General features: G+C 40.7%; 1 protein-coding gene across 1 annotated transcript; it reads left to right on the top strand.

Moving 5' to 3' along the window:
* The first annotated feature begins 29 nt into the window (after nt 1-29).
* nectin4a (nectin cell adhesion molecule 4a) lies at nt 30-17,839 on the top strand. The gene is made up of 11 exons (XM_046064992.1): nt 30-86; nt 4,961-5,158; nt 5,663-5,830; nt 6,239-6,514; nt 7,119-7,236; nt 11,579-11,733; nt 11,849-12,008; nt 12,399-12,474; nt 12,924-12,986; nt 15,241-15,426; nt 15,551-17,839. Exons 1-11 carry the CDS (start codon nt 32-34, stop codon nt 15,926-15,928), a joined length of 1,833 nt encoding a protein of 610 aa, XP_045920948.1. The 5' UTR covers nt 30-31; the 3' UTR covers nt 15,929-17,839.
* Nucleotides 17,840-17,902: the final 63 nt, after the last annotated feature.

The raw sequence follows: 17,902 nt of genomic DNA, 5'->3' as shown, positions 1-17,902 counted from the left end.
TGTGCACAGTTAACAGCAACTGCCGAGGAGAATGACATCTCTGCTGAAAAGACTTTGTCTGTGTCTCTGTGTCCTCTGGATCTTTGGTAAGAAGGCTTTTGCACCGAGTCTGTCCGAAGTGATCAAAGTGATATTGTGCAAAAATATGGTATTCCTTACGGTATGTTGGATCTTTATCTTGCCTGATGTCAGATATGATGTTCTCTCAGGCCCGTAATGTGCCTGCAGTACTCTCTGAGTATGTAGTGATGCTATTGTAGGTAATTTCCTGTGTATCTCCTATATATAGTATTAATCCTATAATACTCGTATACTGTCCAGTAGGCCTGCTCATAATACCTGTGTGGTAATATTTGGAAGAACCACCAATGTAGGTATTTAAAATATGGTATTAAAAGAAAATACTTCTGTAGACGTGACCTTTAGTTTTCTTGATTATGAAAGCATATCTCGTGCATATTCACAAGTTCTGTACACTCTGGGCATGTGACCAGCTAATCTCAAGGATTTAGGTGGAACAGTGCTGTTGAAGAAAAACACTTGTGGCGCTGTCTGATATTTCAGGAAAAACAGGTTGCTGTTGATCAGTTCCCCTCCTTCTGTCTCATTCAGAGGAACTGTGTGGACCCTCCTAGTGAGTGTGTGTGTATGTGTGTGTGTGTGTTTCTCTCTGTGTGTTGCTTAAGCCTAAATGTGTGTGTACATGTGATGCTGTAGGTCTATGCATGTAAGACTCCAAAAGTATTACACAGTACGACACAATGTATTAAAATGCGTTTCTTCGTATACAATGTCAGACAATAATAATATGAGTGTGGCATTAAAAAAAAAATTTTAAAATGTTATATGATGTGGAACTCAGGAAGACTAGATGTGCTTTTAGGCACAGCTAAGGGGGATCCTAACAAATAAACAAATCAACAGAAAGGCAGGATACTCTGTGTTATGCCAGTAATGCAGCACAGGCTGATTCCACAGTAAGCTTAGACTTCAGGGTAACAAACACACACAATCATGGAAAAACACACCTGTCTGCAGCAGAGTACACTCATCATGTCTGATGGTAAATGCATGAATCACATCCAACCTACTGACGTACCTGAACAGATTCTCAGGGTCAGGTATTCAATCAGCACCTCCACAATTCAATCGTTCATTTTACAGAAACAATTCAGATTTACCGGTATGGTAAACAAGAAAGATGGGGAAAAAAGCCTCACTTTTGTCTTTCTTGTTTACCATACTGGTAAATCTGAATTGTTTCTGTAAAATGAACGATTGAATTGTGGAGAATCTACCCAATCTTACAATGTGCAGCATGTCCATGTGGACAAAAGCTTTAACATTTATATTTGTACACACACACGATCCAAGCAGCATAGAACTAGCTTGGTGAGCGGGTGACACGGTGAGCTTGAAGAGGTTTTATACATCCAGAGAACTTTTATAAACACCAAGCCAGGCATCTAATTGAGACATGTGTTTTTTTTATCAAAACATGTAACCACACTCCGCCAGTAAAAGAGACATGCTTCTAATTGGGGCTAGGCTTTTAATTGAAGTTTAACAGCAATTAATGCTTGACATTAACTTGACATTTTTCTATTTTGTCTGTCAAATACCTGCAAAACGAATGAAATCAACCTCAGTTGGATTTAGCTGTGTTTAGTGCTAATTAGGGAGTGTGCTAACATGCTAAACTAAGATGGGGAACATGGTGAACATTGAACCTGCTAAACATCTCAAAGCACTGCTGTGCCTGTAAATGCAGTGTCACAGAGCCACTAGCATGTCTGCAGACCCTTAGTATAGTTTTCTTGTTACACTTCTGCCACAAATAGTTGCAAGTGAATGGTGTCTTGGACTATTTCGACACTTTCATACACGTGCAAATTCTAGATATTATACTAGTCAAAACTAGATGTTGATGCTGCAATAGCGAAACTGAAAAGTGCACTTGTGAAAACAGATACTATAAGTGATCTTTAAAAACCTGGCTACAGAACAATAACTGTATTGTTTGTAACAGAATAGAGAAAAGTGATCACAGACGAATGCTTCAAGAATCCTTTACTGACAAGGCCTAAATTGATTTATCATTAGTGTTTGGGAGTAATCCATTTGCTGTAATTCATTTTCCCCGCAAGCTGTTTTCCTTCAATTTCAACAGGGTCGTCGCCATAAGGAAACTGCACCTTCTGAAAGTAAATCAATCACCAGAGACACAACACGATGCCAAGAGCAGCAATATAATAATACACGGCAATGATGAATGGCCTGTCCAGGCTTTTACGTGGAATAGGCAAACACGAGAAATGCCCCCCTGAGAGACTTGAACAAACTCTTCTTATTAACCATTACATGTTTGTAGCGATCTACACCTTGTGACTGTGTATTCCCTAAGTGTGTGTACTTACGAGGCTGCTGGAGGACACACATGAATACATTTGGTCTGTAAACAGGGAGGACAGCAGCAGATTCGTGCTAGCATGTGTAGTTAGTGTTGCAGTCTGACAGCGTGAGACACACAATTCACACTTGTGTGCAGACATCTCTCCCTGTCCAGACAGAGGTATCCCACTGTTTGAAAGCTTATCTCGAGCAACTAGTTAAGCTACATATCTTCACTTGTACTTAGCTCCTCTTACAGAGAACCTGTTTTCGCTCTCCTCCCTCTTTTCTGACTTCTCTCTGTGTAGCACTCTTTAAACCCTGTGTGTGCTCCTCTGGCTCCTCTTGACTTTCAATCATTGAAGTTTCACTTTGTATTTTCATAATCGCCCCTGTTATTTTCACCCGATCTATTTATTTGTTTAATCCAGGGCCAGAACACTGTGCAGCTAGAGCTCAGAAAAAATTGGACTGAAACTTTGGTCCAGTCACAAACATTAAGAAACACTACATTACAGGAATAGTTTGAAATTTAGGGAAGTACGCTTATTCGCTTTCCTGCTGAGAGTTAGATGAGAAGAAAAATACCGCACTCAAATTTGTCTGTTGCTGGCCAGCAGACACTTAACATAAGCATAAAGATTAGAAATAGGGGGAAACAGCTAGCTTAGCTCTCTGCACCCAGCCAACAAATAGTCTAGCACATAGCACCCCATAAAAACCACAACTTAGTATTTTTATACTTTGGTTTTTGTATAAATTAAACAAATGATATTTAACATATTCATCAGTGAGCTTAAGTGGTCCTGGTAGGCAGATTCAGTCAGAGCCAAGCTAGCTGTTTTGCTCTTTGTGTCAAGCTAAGCTAATTGGCAGCAGCCTGTAGCTTCATATTTAATGGACATATGTGAGTGCTATCGTCTGAAACCTGTTTTTTATAATCACAGCCGCATTGTCTTTCACTTCAAGCCTACTTTATTCAAATATAACATTCTTCATCATTTATAAATCAAAAACAAGCAGCCAATGTCTTAAAATAATGTAAATGTAGCGCTATTTATGTCTGTTGAGAAAAAAACTTTTTGCTTACCCCTTTGGCCTCATGTAGTAGTTCTTAGCTGTAAGAACACTTCTTTTAGGCTTTACAAACAAATAACCTCACTGGCTGAGTTAATGGCTGTGCTACATAATAACTATAGACTGCATATAAAAAGATAATAACAGAAGTTGGTTAACTGGTTAGTTTTAATGACAAAGAAGGAAGCTAGGACCAGAATGATGATGACTTGTTTTTTATTCACTCTACCAAGGCTAGATAGTAATAGACAAGTAGCCTGCAGCTATTGAACTTGAAAGGTCAGCAACAATAAATGAAAGACGCTGGACCATATCACCATGTAAAAAATGTATTTATTTTTGTCCCTGAGCAGTAAGTGTTATTTCCAATTACATATGCCTCACATTTGCCTATTTCCAATGAGGATTTACATTTCACAGAAAGACAGAATTAAACAACATAATGATCCAAAATAACAAGTAGGCTATTTATACACAGGCTAGATCTTTGCCTCAGACAGCTTAGGAAGGTACTTGTAGGCTGCCAACTCCCTATCTAAGGCTCTTACAAATTGTTTTATGAGGCCCATTTTGTGGTGGCATCAGAACCTTCCTGGGATCCACCAGCCTCAAAGCTGTTCTGCTCCATAATGGCAACAAGTTCCCATCGCTTCCCCTGGCTCCCTCGGTGCACCTCAAAGAGGATTACAACAGTATCGAAACCTTGCTGGACGCCTTGAAGTATGTAGAGTAGAGTACAGCTGAGAGGTCATAGGAGACATCAAAATGGTGGCATTCTTGAAGGGTCTCTGAGGCGGTTTTACCAAGTTTCCCTGCTATGTGTGCCTTTGGGACAGCAGGGACCCCGAGGCGCACTACCACAGCAGATCTTGGTGGGGAGGAGCACCACTGCACACCAAACTGTACCTTATTAAACAATTTGTCAGAGCTCTAGATAAGGAGTCCGCAGCCTTCACGTACATTCAAGACTTCTTCCCTAAGCTGAGTCAAAGATCAAGATTGGTGCATAAATACAAGTTAATTTGGATTCATTTCTTGCTTTTATTTGCCTTTATTTCAATGAAAGTAGAAAATTTTGCCCATTTTCTCATTGGAAATTGGTAAATTTCAAAATGTCCCTGTCCTGGTCACAAAAGCAAAGTTTGTGGGGAATAATACCCATTTTTAAAATAGTTTTGAGGCATAAGCAATTAGGAAATAACACTTACTACCCAGGAACAAAAACTGTGTTACATAATGTATTCTTCAGTGGCATGTGCAGCAAAGGAGATGGAGAAGGAAACCAGCTCTTTCTGCAAGAGCTGGTAGAGATTTAGTGTTGAGCGCAGTGTCACTGGATTGCACATTAAAACATAATTCCTCATTTAACCAGCCAATTGCAGGATCTTTCGACAGATCAATATCAGGCATAGTGTTTCTTTCTCTCTACATTTCTTGTATTTCTTGAGCACTCATTAGATGTATTTACCTACCTGGCCTTCTTCTCCTTCAGTTACAGTGATAAAGGGAGACTTTGTGGATCTCCCTCCAAACAATCCCATACGCTCCCTGGCAGAAGAGGAGACCGTCCTGCCCTGTCGCTACCAGCCAAGTGGGGACAATGTGGTGGTGCAGGTCACCTGGTTAAAGGACAAACCTGATGCCACCAAGGAGCAGATAATCACTGCACACCATACTAATGGACAGACAGGTCAGATGGCACAGTGGCCTAGCTCCAGTGGAGTACTCGCTTAAGTCATGGTCACTTCCTCTGCTACCTAATAAAAAAAATAAAATGCTTTAATGCCTTCGCTGAATAACTTCTCCTTTCCTCACAGTGAGAAATGTCTTCTTATCATAGAACTGTGAGAGACACTGTTGCTGTGATATCACAGGAATAGTTGAGTGCCAAGACTCTTTGCACTGTTTGTTTTTGGTTTCTTTTGGATAATTTACGGTGAGTTAGAAATGTGAGTGAGACATGCTGGATCAAAATCATGAGCTAAAACCTTTATGTTAATTTCAAGCAAGAGTGCGGGCATCTGTATGAAACTGGGAGTGACAAAAGAAAACCTGAGGTCTTCTCTGGGCTTGCTGGACTTAATGTTTTTGTGTCGCACTCTTCCTCGAGTGGTCCTTTAACTCTCTCCCTCCACATCTCTCTCTCTCTCTTCCTTACTCTGGCCCCCTTTTTTCGGGCTCTCTCTCTTTGCAGCGTTTGGGACGTGGGCTCGACGTGTGCGCTTTAAAAGCGACGACCCCACCTTGGACTCGTCACTTATCATCGCCAGCACAGAGGTCTCTGATGAGGGCAAATACATCTGCCACATCAACACCTTCCCCTCAGGCAGCTTTGACCTCGAGATGTCACTCATTGTGTGGAGTAAGTCCCTCCCTTGTGGCTCAGATAAAGATTAGCTCGGCCAATTTTGTTACCGCTGAGTGCTGTACAAGGGTGAAAACTGATGAATGCAGAAGTCTTTCCAGTCCCAAAGGGAATCTGCATGACAGACTGTTTGGTTTTCTTGTCAAAACTGCACAATTGAGATCAATTCAGTTCAATTTTATTTAGATAGAGGTAATTCACAACTTTATTAAGATGTATTAAATGAAGTAATTAAGAAGTAAGTAACTGTCTATAGCATTAAATAGGCTATGTATGACTAAATAAGCAAGAATCAAAGTTACAGTTTGGGCAAAAATTTGTGAAAATTTAACACTAACTGATGGGTCTGTCAATTTATCATCATTATCTTCACTCTGATTAAACATGGTAACAATCCCCCTCCAGCCATTCCTATCTCCTCCGTTGACCCTGTGATTCTGGTGGAGGGACAGAGCTACCGACAGGCCGCTTCCTGTCGCTCTGTGGCCCGCCCGTCTCCCAGCCTGTCCTGGGACACCGAGCTGCCCGGCAAGTCCATCAACCGCTCCGACAACATTGCGGTCTCCTCGCACTTCTCCCTGCACCCCCTGAGGAGCATGAACGGCAAGAAGCTGGATTGCCTGGTGTGGCATCCGACTTTACCGGGCCCACGCAGGATCACGAACAACCTGGTGGTGCACTGTGAGTGTTCATCAGGATTATCCACATGTTACTTGTTACTTTATGAAAATCCAGGTTTGAATTGGTCCCTTGATCCATAAAACACACTCTGGTGCCAAAAACATGGACGCATTCAAATCATGCAAAGAACAAGTATACATTAAAAATAAAAAGTTTCACCATTGGTAGCACTTTCATAGCTTTACTTCCTGTTTTTGGCACCATGAGCATCAAGTTAAAGCAGGAAGAGGCTTTACAAATATGCTACTGTATCACTTTTACACATTCCTCTTTGTATTACTCAGTACTTGCAGTACCTAAATGTCTTTACAATACTACATTCAGAGAAAAGTATTAGTCCTCTCTTAAGATCTAATACGTAAACATTGTGTGGTTAGAGGATATTGTGGGTGCTACGACTGAACTTCAGCTTTGTTATTGTATATTTGATTTCTAGTAAATTGTTACATTCATTGGAAGTTATCCTTCATAACTGCATTAGCTAAGAGCCTAATTATTAAGCCTTGGCTTTATTTGATCTTTACTTTTTTGTTTTACAAGAAGTGTGAAACTCCTCACTTGCCTCAGCTGAACAAAGCTGGTAATTTATTGTTTTTCCTCCCAGTCCCTCCACATGCAGAGGTGTCTGGCTTCAATAGAGACTGGTTCGTGGGTTTGGAGAATGCTGCCCTGAGGTGCGTCAGCGGAGGAAACCCCAAACCACAGAGTTTCACCTGGTTCAGGTACAGTAGGGCCTGCCTCCCGCTCTGGCTGTCTGGCAATCGTGTGACTAACTGTCTGATGCGTCTGGTCACTGTTACTTTTCTCGTAACTTCGAGAGTAATTATGGCAATTATTTTCACCAGTTACAAGAGAGCAAATTGGATGTTCAGCGAGGTTGCACTCAGGTCATTCTCAGGGCCGAAGCAACACTTGCTCCTGCAGTTACACTGGTAATTTTGTTTCCACATCACTAGGATGCTTTGATTATTTCTCAAACTCATGTTCTTCTTTAATGTGACTGTGTGCTTAAGACCAAAGTGACAATCTCCAAAAAGCATGTAATTCAATTAAATGTTGGCATTCACTGTAAATGATCATAATCAGTTTAGAGAAATTAGCAATTATCTTCAACTTAACTGAAATGGAGAGGTTTGCCTTTTTCATATCAAGTAATTTTAACATTTCTAATTACCACATTCAGAAGCATATCAAACTTACAATCATGAGATGAAGATAATTGCATTTGGATTAAAATTCTCCAAAGACCTGGCTGGTTTAAAAAAAAATTCACTATTTAATTATTCTAACCATGATGGAGACTAGCATGCACCTCACTCCTCAACCATCCTCATAATTTCTAATTTGTCTTACTAATACTTGTGTGCAATTGGCTTATTTGATAGATAGATAAGATAGATACTTTATTTGGCTCCAGTAGGGAAAGTTAGTTTGCAGCACAATCAAAATCACAAGGCATTTCATCACATCAAAAAAGTGACCATTCCTGAAAGTTATTTGCAATTAAGAAAATGTATGTAACTAAAAATAATCTGAATAGTACTTGCTTAAATACTGTAGATTTAAGCAATTCAAGTTAACGTTAAAGGTACCTTTTGAAATCTTTGCACTACCGAACAGTATTCTGCTGACAGTTGGCACTAGTGATGTGCAAGAAACGCAGTGAAAAAGACTTGTAGAAAGAAAATCTGGATGTAAGCAATGCACAAAGTTAAAGGTACTTTTATCATAACATACACATACATGTAGCAAAATTGCACAAAAAAAGGCACAGGCTGGAGATAAACATGACACATGGACATGAATTTTAAGTATTCAGAAAATCTGCTTTGTAAATGTTTAACGGGGAAGAAAATTCACTCAATATGACTGTTAGACTTCAGAGATACACGCACCGAATTTCAGTGAAAAACTCTGAAATTAAACTTTTTGTTTGTTTACAAGAAACCTCCAAATGTCGCCTTTAATATCTGAGGTTTATCAAATGTATCTTAAAATCTCAAGTTATTTTGAGTGAGTAAGTCCTACAATATGACAACTAATAGATTCTTTCAACAAACTCTTCAGTACTAGTTGCTTTTCAGTGTAGCCAGGTCACTAGTAGAAATAACTTTTTACAGCGTGGTGGTGGTGGATCTTCTTTCCACATGACTGAACCAAACAGGCTCTGGCGTTGTCACCTCAGTGGAAATTCACGGCTTCAAATGTTGCGTGTGTCATTTCAAATACGGCACCTTGCTGGCCAGCTTTTAAACCCCAGTGAGGGTTTGACTCAGATCACTGGCTTATTCTGCTTGAGTCACCTGGTGTCATCTTAACGCAATTTCCTTTGGTGCATTAAAATATTCTCAGGGTGTGGTGTAGAGTTTGATTCGAAAAATGTGGAGCGACAAAAGGTGACTGGAGAAGGAATGGCTCCCATCTTATTAAGAGAAGTGACAGTTAAGCCCCAAGGGGAGAAATTCCTCACACACGGAGGTACTTCTGAAATGTTAAGAAATGTAAGTCAACTGTTTGATGAGGTTTCGTTTGATTTGAGTTGTTTTTGCCAGATGATGTAGGCTTACATATTACCTGTTGTTAGTCATAGGAACACACCTTGGGTTTCTGTGAGACACAAGGCATGCACACAATCATACACACTCATGAATGAGCTTGTACACACACACACACACACACACACACTCTCCTTCTCTCCGTGCCCTCTCTTTGACACACACACAGAACCAAGTTAGCATTCAAAATATCTAGTTTCAATCAACTTCTCCTTTCTTGGGCATACATTTCGCATGAACACACACACACACACACACACACACACACACACACACACACACACACACACACACACACAAATGTGTGGCGGCTGCAGCAGTGAGTAAACCTGTTGGCTTTGTCAGTAAAAGGCGGCATGTGAAGTAATAGCTGGTGTCACAGTGTCGTGTTGCGGCTTGTGCAGAGTGCAGACAGATGAGACAGTTTCACACGAAGGAGGGAGAGGGAGGGGGATTGAGAAGAAAAAGGGAAAGGGGTGAGCAGCTCCAGTAAGGAGAGAGGTGAACCAGCGGGAGCAGGTACAGGCATAGGGGCTGGGGTGAGCCAAGGGGCGGCGAGAGAAGGAAGAGGAAGCAGAGTGTGTGGATTTGTGTGAGATGTTATCATGGAGGTGTGTCGACTGCATATGTGAAAACAGAGGGTTCCTCTTTCCAGCTCGCTGAAAAAAGTACAACTGTGCACTGTGTGAAATACGGCGGTTAGTATAGCCACTGTGAATTGAAACCCAGGTTAGCTTCAGTGCACATGTTCTTAGAGTTATAAAATACACTCTGGGGCAATACAGGTTGATAATGTTCACAGCAACAGGCAGACATTAAGGTCAAGTCTGTTCAAACGGATTAAATCAAAAGCGTTCACAACAACAACACTGAGGCAACACCCCGCACAGTGTTGCTCATCAGAATTTCAAAAACATTTTCCCTGAGTCACACTGCCAGGAATTACGTGGTGCTTCCAAACAATCAATGGACACGGATGATTACTGTAACATAGAATTGGGGAAAAGAGACATTTTCATAGAAATAAACGCACATTTTGTTACTCTCTCTCACTTGAAAAGTGATGGAAGAGTTTTTAAATGTATAGTTAGCGCTCACAAAGGGTGATGTGTTTTTATATTTTCCAGTGAGTTTGAAAAGCAGAAATGGGTAGTCAAAGGCAACATGGCTGATCAAAGCAAGCTGCACCACCAACAGAGGTTTTAACTTCATAAGGGCTCTGTGTATTTAGAGGGGAGAGGAGTTCAGACAAGGTTATGGTTTATTTCCTTTTGCCTTTAATCGGATAGTGCAGCTGAAGAGAGATAGGGGGGGTGATCCATACAAAGGGCCATGGGTCAGACTGGAACCCCGGGCCACTGCGACTCAGGACTGCTTAGTACATGGAGTGTGTGCTCTACCAACTGAGCTAACCAACACCCACGGAGGTAGTGCTTTCTTCACAGAAAGCAGAAATACAGTCAGTTGTGAAATATGTATTTAGAGCCTTTATTTAAGTAAAAGTACCAACAGCACACTGTAGAAAAACTCTATTACAAGTTACAAGTCCTGCATTTAAGAGCTTACTTAAGTAAAAGTATTTAAGTATAATCAGGAAAAAGTACTTTTTAGTATTAAATTATTAAAAGTCAATGTGCGCAGAAAAATGCCCCCTGTGGCAGATTTATTTTTATTTATTACATTATTATTATTACTCAATTAGTAAGCAGCATTATACTGCTATGGTTGGTTTTATAGGACTACAACTAATGGTTATTTTCATTATGGATTAATCTACTAATTGAAATATTGAGAAATGCCAGTCACAACAGCCCAATGAGACACCTTCACAGTGTTTGTTTTGTCCAACCAGTAGTTCAAACCTCAAAACTGTAAGAAATAACCTAAAATGATTAAAATAAGTAAAAGGAAATGCAGAAAACCCTCATATTTCAAAAACTGGAACCATGAAATGTTTGTCATTTTTGCACAATAAATCTAAATAGTTGTCAATTCAGCCAGCAATACTTGAATTTGTAAAGTTACTAGTAACTAAAGTTATCAAATAAATGTAGTGGAGTAGAATAATAACAACATTTCCCACTGAATTGTAACTGAGTAATGTATGTAGTAGCATCAAATGGGAATATTTGAGTAAAGTACAAGTACCTAAAATTTGTACTAGAGTACAGTACTTGAGAAAATCTGCTAAGTTACTTTCCACCACTGATTAAAGTAAAATGTGTAAATAAAGTGTCAGGTTCAAAAATAGACAGAAAATTCAGTGTTTAGTCATATAACAGTTTGCCGCACAATTAAACAAATTGCTGATTCCACCTCTGTTGTATGATCTGTGAAAATTATAACCCCATTAACATACAATGCTTTGAATTAAATAGTCGTTAATGGCAAAATGTATTGCATCAATCAAAAGTGTTATATTGTGGGGAGGGCGTTGCACCTTTTCTCTTAGTCAAGGAGCGGGTCCAAAGAAAATATTGATAATGCTGGGGCTTTGTTCTGTTTGCAGAATGGGTGGAGAGCTGCCGAAAGGTGTGATCCCCCACTCTAATGGAACACTAGCTTTTGGGCGACCCCTAACATTGTCAGATGGAGGCACCTACCAGTGTGTGGCGAAGAATGAAGTGGGAGAAGGCAAGGTGGAGGTGGAGGTTGTTGTGACAGGTAGATGACAGCAACGTCTACATCACACACTGAGACTTGTCATAATAACATGTACCGTGAGAATAAATCATACATCTATCTAATCCTGCTTCCCTACTGACTCCATACTTTACAGAATCTCCAGCGGAGCCGGAAACGACGGATAACACGATTATGATCATCGTGGGGGGCATCGCCGGTGGGCTGCTTATTTTGATGCTCATCGTCGTCATCACCGTCACTTGCCATCACAAACACAAGAACAAGATACTGCAGAGGGAGCTGATTGAGAGGAAGTATGCTGAGATAACATGGTGTTTAATTAAGATGAGATAAGATGAGATGAATCTTTAATAATGTCCGCAGGGAAGATTTATCCAATAACAAGAACTAAGCACGGAGCCAATGAGGGCTTTTAAGCATTTTACAACTGACAGTTAGAACAGTAGATTAGTGCTAAGTAGAACGAGAGGAGCCAAAACTGTCAAATTCAGTTGATGAAATGTGTGCGGGATGTGCAAGATAACATCAGTGAGAAAAAGATATGCATGAAAACTAAATAAGAAATAAAAACATGCAGAATTAACTACATTAAAACTTCAAATAATAACTAAAAATATGCATAATTCACAGCGTCCATTTAAATATCTTTGTCCTTTTTTCCCTCTGCCTTCTGTTTCTCAAAGGGAGGAAATAACCACCCTCTCCAGGCAAGCTTCTTTCAGGAGAATGAACTCCGTCAGCACAGACACCAGAGGAGCGGTACTGCTACTGAATTATTCTTTTCACACTGAACATACTGTCCTACTTCAGCATCATCTGGTGTTTTCTCCTATGTCTTGCGCGACCTGATTCAGGCTGTGAGACTTTGACACCACTGATCGACCTCAGTAGAATGCTGGTCCCATATGTTTCACGTAATCATTTATTCAAGGATTTCTATTTAGAACTTTTGCAAAGATGAATACCTAATACTGTGCTCCATATACGCTAGTGTCACTTAGTTGTGGCAGTTAAATGATTTTCTGTCATCAGTGATTGCTTCACCGATGTTGTTTATCTATCCAAAGTGGGTTTGGAAGTTCTGAAAGGGCATGATGTTTGGTGCACAGGCTTTTCTTTAGGGTTTAGTATTTTGGGTATAGAAGTATGAGTGGGTGCTTACCTTCAGTCCCACATCTAATTCAGCCCTCTGTTTCTTGTCATTACAGACCGAGGAAAACATCCCTCTGCGGGTGGAGGGAACCCTAAGGACCAGCCTGTCTTCCCTCGGGGTCAGTCTACATATCAATCTAACTCTGCATGCAGGGCCAAGGCCGGGGACTGAGGCTTTATTGTTCCGATGCCAGACGGCTAAGTTCTGAGCTTCAACATTTCAAATCTGAATGTAGTGCATCTCAGATTTTAATAATAACACATTATATTGTTGAAAAACTTTGAGCTGCTTATATGCTTATTTTGCTTGGGACTTTTTTTGTTTCTAGAGTATGGCATTTCCTTAAAACATCCCCATTCTGAGGGTGATTAAAGAAATAGTTTGACATTTGGGGAAATGTGCTTTTGTACCTTTTAGCCGAGAGTTAGACGAGAAGATTGGTTCCACTCTCATGTTTGTCCAGTAAAACCAGTGGCCAGTTAGCCAGTCCCTCCAGGGTTTAGCTGACCTTTTTTTGTAATTTTGGCCTGATTGTGCGGCAGCTTTTCTAAAAAATTGTGATGAAAGTTGCAATGTTCTTTGGCATTTTGCGATAGAATTTTGGGAATAACTGAAAACTGCTAAAGTAGAAGTTATTATATAAGTTACTCTAAAATTATAGTTGAATCTGAATCTATAGTGAAATACTGCACCTTTTGCAAAACAGTTTACCTGTGCTTTAATTTAGAAGATGTGGATACGGTTTTTCACGGCCCCTTGCTATTATTTTTGTAGGTAAATGTGAGACGTTGGTATCAAACATGTCTGCTGCGTCCTCTAAACAAGACAAGGAAGTGAGTTTGGTGACGTACAACAATGTTTTGCGGGAAACGCAAACGATGATAGGCAAAATTTGCCAAAAAGTTGCGGCAATTTGTAAAATTTGCTATTCACGCTGAATTCATTAGAGGGCTATTTGGTAAATTTGTGTTAATAGCGATGTAGCTAAGCATAAAGATGGAAATGGGGAAACAGCTAGCCTCGCTCTGTCCAACAGTAACAAAATCCATGACCAGCACCTCTTACAATCTTCTCAACTAACATAGTTTGATATTTGTTGAGGAGCCAATTTGTAGTTTGATGTTATGGTGGATCGATTGCTTGGCTGGAATGACCAAGAGTTCAGTCTTAGAGAGGTTTAGTTGAAGGTGGCAAGCCTTCACCCATGCAGATATGTCCGAGAGACAGTCCGTGATCCGCGCGATGGTGGGGTCGTCTGGCGGGAAGGATAGGTATAGTTGCGTATCGTCTGCGTAGCAGTGGTAAGAGAAGCCATGCGAGCAAATGATCGGCCCCAGTGAGGTGGTGTAAATTGAGAAGAGAAGGGGCCCTAGCACTGAGCCTTGGGGCACCCCTTTGGAGAGTGGGAGGAGGATAATTGTCCTTGCCACAAAACATTGTAGGAATGCCCCGAGAGGTAGGATTCGAACCACAGGAGTGCTTTACCCGAGATGCCCATTGCTGAGAGTGCGGCTAGGAGGATCATGTGATTGACTGTGTCAAAGGCAGCTGATAGGTCAAGCAGGATAAGAACCAAGGATTGGGCTGCAGCTTTAGCTGACCTTAGGGCTTCTTTTACAGACAGAAGAGCCGTTTCAGTAGAGTGGGCACTCTTAAAACCAGACTGATATGGAGGTCATTCCGTGAGAGGAATTCTGAGACCTGTTTGAAGACTGCCCGTTCGATATAATTGATTTATATATCAACATTATTTTTCAAAAATTTTGATATATAAATCAGCATGCCTGCAGCTGACCTGCTGTGCACTAACTGAAGGACTCCTTACGATGCGTTACCAATAAATTAAAATCAATTAATTGGAAGTGCACTAATTGAACACATCGATTTCCCTATGATAATTATCAAACCATAATGTTACATTATTTTGCTTTCTTGCTGCGGGTTAAAAGATCGATACCAGGAAGTTACTGCGCTCAGCCAAGAAATAGTCTGGCACTATAACAGCTACATGCCAGAACCAGGGTAGCTGTCCCCACCCACTCTTTATGCTAGACTAAGCTAACAGCTGCATGGCTGTACACTTTATATTTAGCATACAGATTAAAGAGTCGGATCAATCTACTCATATATCTCTCTGCAAGAAAGTAAATAAGATTATTTCCCAAAATGTTGGGCTATTGCTGTATTTAAAATATTCAATAGAATTAAATAAAGTTCTTTGTATGACTTGTCCTGCTTTAGATAAATACATCTCCGTCACTAAAGTGACTTTAAATTAAGGAAAAGTACATAAGAAGGAACTCACATTACAGTGCCTGCACCTAATCAGTGTATGCCTGAAAACCGATAAGTGTCTTTTTCTACTCTGACAGGAGCACGCTCATTGCCGTGACAGCAGATCTACCATCTCAGGTGGGCGGGTTGGAGGGGGAGCGCTTGACAGCCTGGGCAGACCAGTCCTGTACAACAACTCGCGGAGAGGGAGAGACAGGCTTCTGGATAGAGACGAGGAAAGCCGTCTCAGAGTGGAGTCATATGTACACAGCACTATGTCTTTGGTAAGGGTGTCTCTGTGCTTGTGTATTTCTGTGCAAGTGGAATGCGTCTCACTCAGGTTATTAACTTCTGCATACTTACCTGATGATGATGCAATTAAGAAGGGTGTCTGCTCTGTCTTCACAGCAGGAAACGCGTTTCCACCGTCCTCTCACGCCAGCAGTCTTCCCAGTGGCACAGCCCACTGAATTAGTAAGACAGCTAAATGGCAGTGCCATCATCCCAACAGACGGGGGTTCCCGGACAGGAAGTGTCACCAAGATTCACCAACACTCTCCTCTGAGCTGCAGCTACCCTCCAGTAACAGATGACGAGGATGAAGTGGATGAAGGCTTGGGGGGTCCTGCCAGTCAGGAGCACCCTGATGACCAAGACAGCGAGACCAACAGCTCCCAGGTGTCCGAGGCTCACAATACACGCTATCAGCAGACTAATGGCACCCTCAGACCCAAGCCCCGGCCGAGCCCCCACACCTCCCTGATACACAAGGCCCAGATAGTTTAGCAAGCAGCTGGAAAATAACATGTGAAACTACAAGACTGGCCAGCTCTGGTCTCAGAGGTGGTTCAAATGCAGATACACTAGCAAGGTATGATCACAAACAAGAAAACCAGTTCTGAAAAATCTGCACCTTGACTACAACGCTGCATCGTCTGTATTGTGTGGGAACATGGTGCAATAGAACAAATTATTGGCAAAGAAAAAAATCTTATCCAAAACATTTTCATGTTTGGTGATGTGTGTTGTTCCCCCGGATTACTGTTACAAACAAAGACAATGTTGCAAGATTTCCAGATCAGCTACTACAGTGTTAAATCTCAGACGATATTCCTTGCTCATCTTGCGCAACACAGTGTCTGTTGCTCTAACCAGCTGTAACGAACAGGTGGACGCAGTTGGCATACCTTTTTGCGGGGGATGTCGAAAGCACTCATGGTCATGCTCAGTAGGAAATCAGGAAATGCAGGAGAAGTAGACGAGGCTGAACGAAAGTTGGTACATCAGAAAAGCAGATTGCAATACCTCCGTAATGAGGTTGGGGTTTTGCTTTAATGGTGTTCAGTGTATCAGTAACTGTGCCTGTGTTAAGTTCCCTTACACAACACGGTATGGGATCTGATCCAAACCAGGTCTTGTTCTTGTCTTGCCACACCGGCAACATGCATACCTCCATTTTGTCTTATTGTCCTCGTGCATTTGCCTTAAACACTGAGAGCATTTGGAATATTTAAAGACTTCATACAGCCTAAGCAAGACTCCATACATAATAGTGATTAGGCGGTGTGTAAATGTGTATAAATATGCAAATGTTTTCTTTATATAAACAAACTCAGAATCCTTAAACTCAAATCGTCAATAATATACAGGAAATTAGCATATCAATTAATGCTATACATCTCTCTTCTAGTTCACACATGCCCCCCTTTCTCCCCAACCTCACATTCACGCCTACGGTCACACACATATGCATATAGTATATAAATAATCACTATACCCTGCTCCTGCTGCTAAGTTGCGAAGATAAATGTTGAAACACAAACACACACACACACACACACACACACACTTAAGAAATTGAAGTGTTTGTTGTGTACCTCAATGTATGCACACATTCACAGTGGATGAAAGCAGGAAAAGCTGCCAAATGTTTGTAAAATGCATTTTAATTTTACACCTTTTTTTATTTGATATGTCTATTTTTGTGAATACATGTTTTGGTACTTTGCAAAGTTCTTTCTGCCTGCTTTCAACATCCAAGACAGGACAACGCCTTTACAAGAGTAATTTGACACGAATTGGGACAGACTTATAATATTGTGGCAAAACCAAGCATGTGTTGTTTATCTTTATTTTGTTTATATGTGTTGTTGGTTTCTATTACTGCCCTGATATGAAAAGCAAAGTGCCAAAGGGAAAATATAAAATACCACTTTTGCTTTTTTGGCAAATATGAAGTATTATTTTGTTCCTCACACACATATTACACTGTAGGCTACTGGTAATGTTAGCTTCCGTAAATATTACATTTTAAAAAATTGGCAAAAACCCATCTGAAATAGAAATGTTGATTTAAAAGTATGCTGGGACAGTTTGTGGCAAAGGCAATGTGCCATATATTATTTGCAGGCAACCAACATGTAAGAGCAGCAGATGAATGGTATTATGTTTGAATGTAGGCTGTATTTGTTGCAGACAGTGCCCCCTGATGTGTACTGCTGGAAAGTGCAGGGACCTGGATGAGCCTGCAACACTACTGCACAATGAATGACTGCATTCCACTGTGATTTTGGAAAATGATATTCCTGGTCACGTGCCTGGATTTTAATTTACTGTGAGGGCTATGTATGGGAATAAGCTTGTATTGATGGGTTGTAAATAAATGTGCATGTTTTCCAACATGTTTGCTAATGTCAATGTGGTTTTCTAGGGAATTATCTGTTGAGATTCCTGTTGACAGTTTTGCAGGGGTTAATTTAA

Source organism: Micropterus dolomieu, linkage group LG12 (genome assembly GCF_021292245.1).
Source record: "Micropterus dolomieu isolate WLL.071019.BEF.003 ecotype Adirondacks linkage group LG12, ASM2129224v1, whole genome shotgun sequence".
Classification (NCBI taxonomy): domain Eukaryota; kingdom Metazoa; phylum Chordata; class Actinopteri; order Centrarchiformes; family Centrarchidae; genus Micropterus; species Micropterus dolomieu.
Note: the sequence above shows the minus strand (reverse complement) of the source record. Positions and strands in the feature narration are given on the sequence as shown.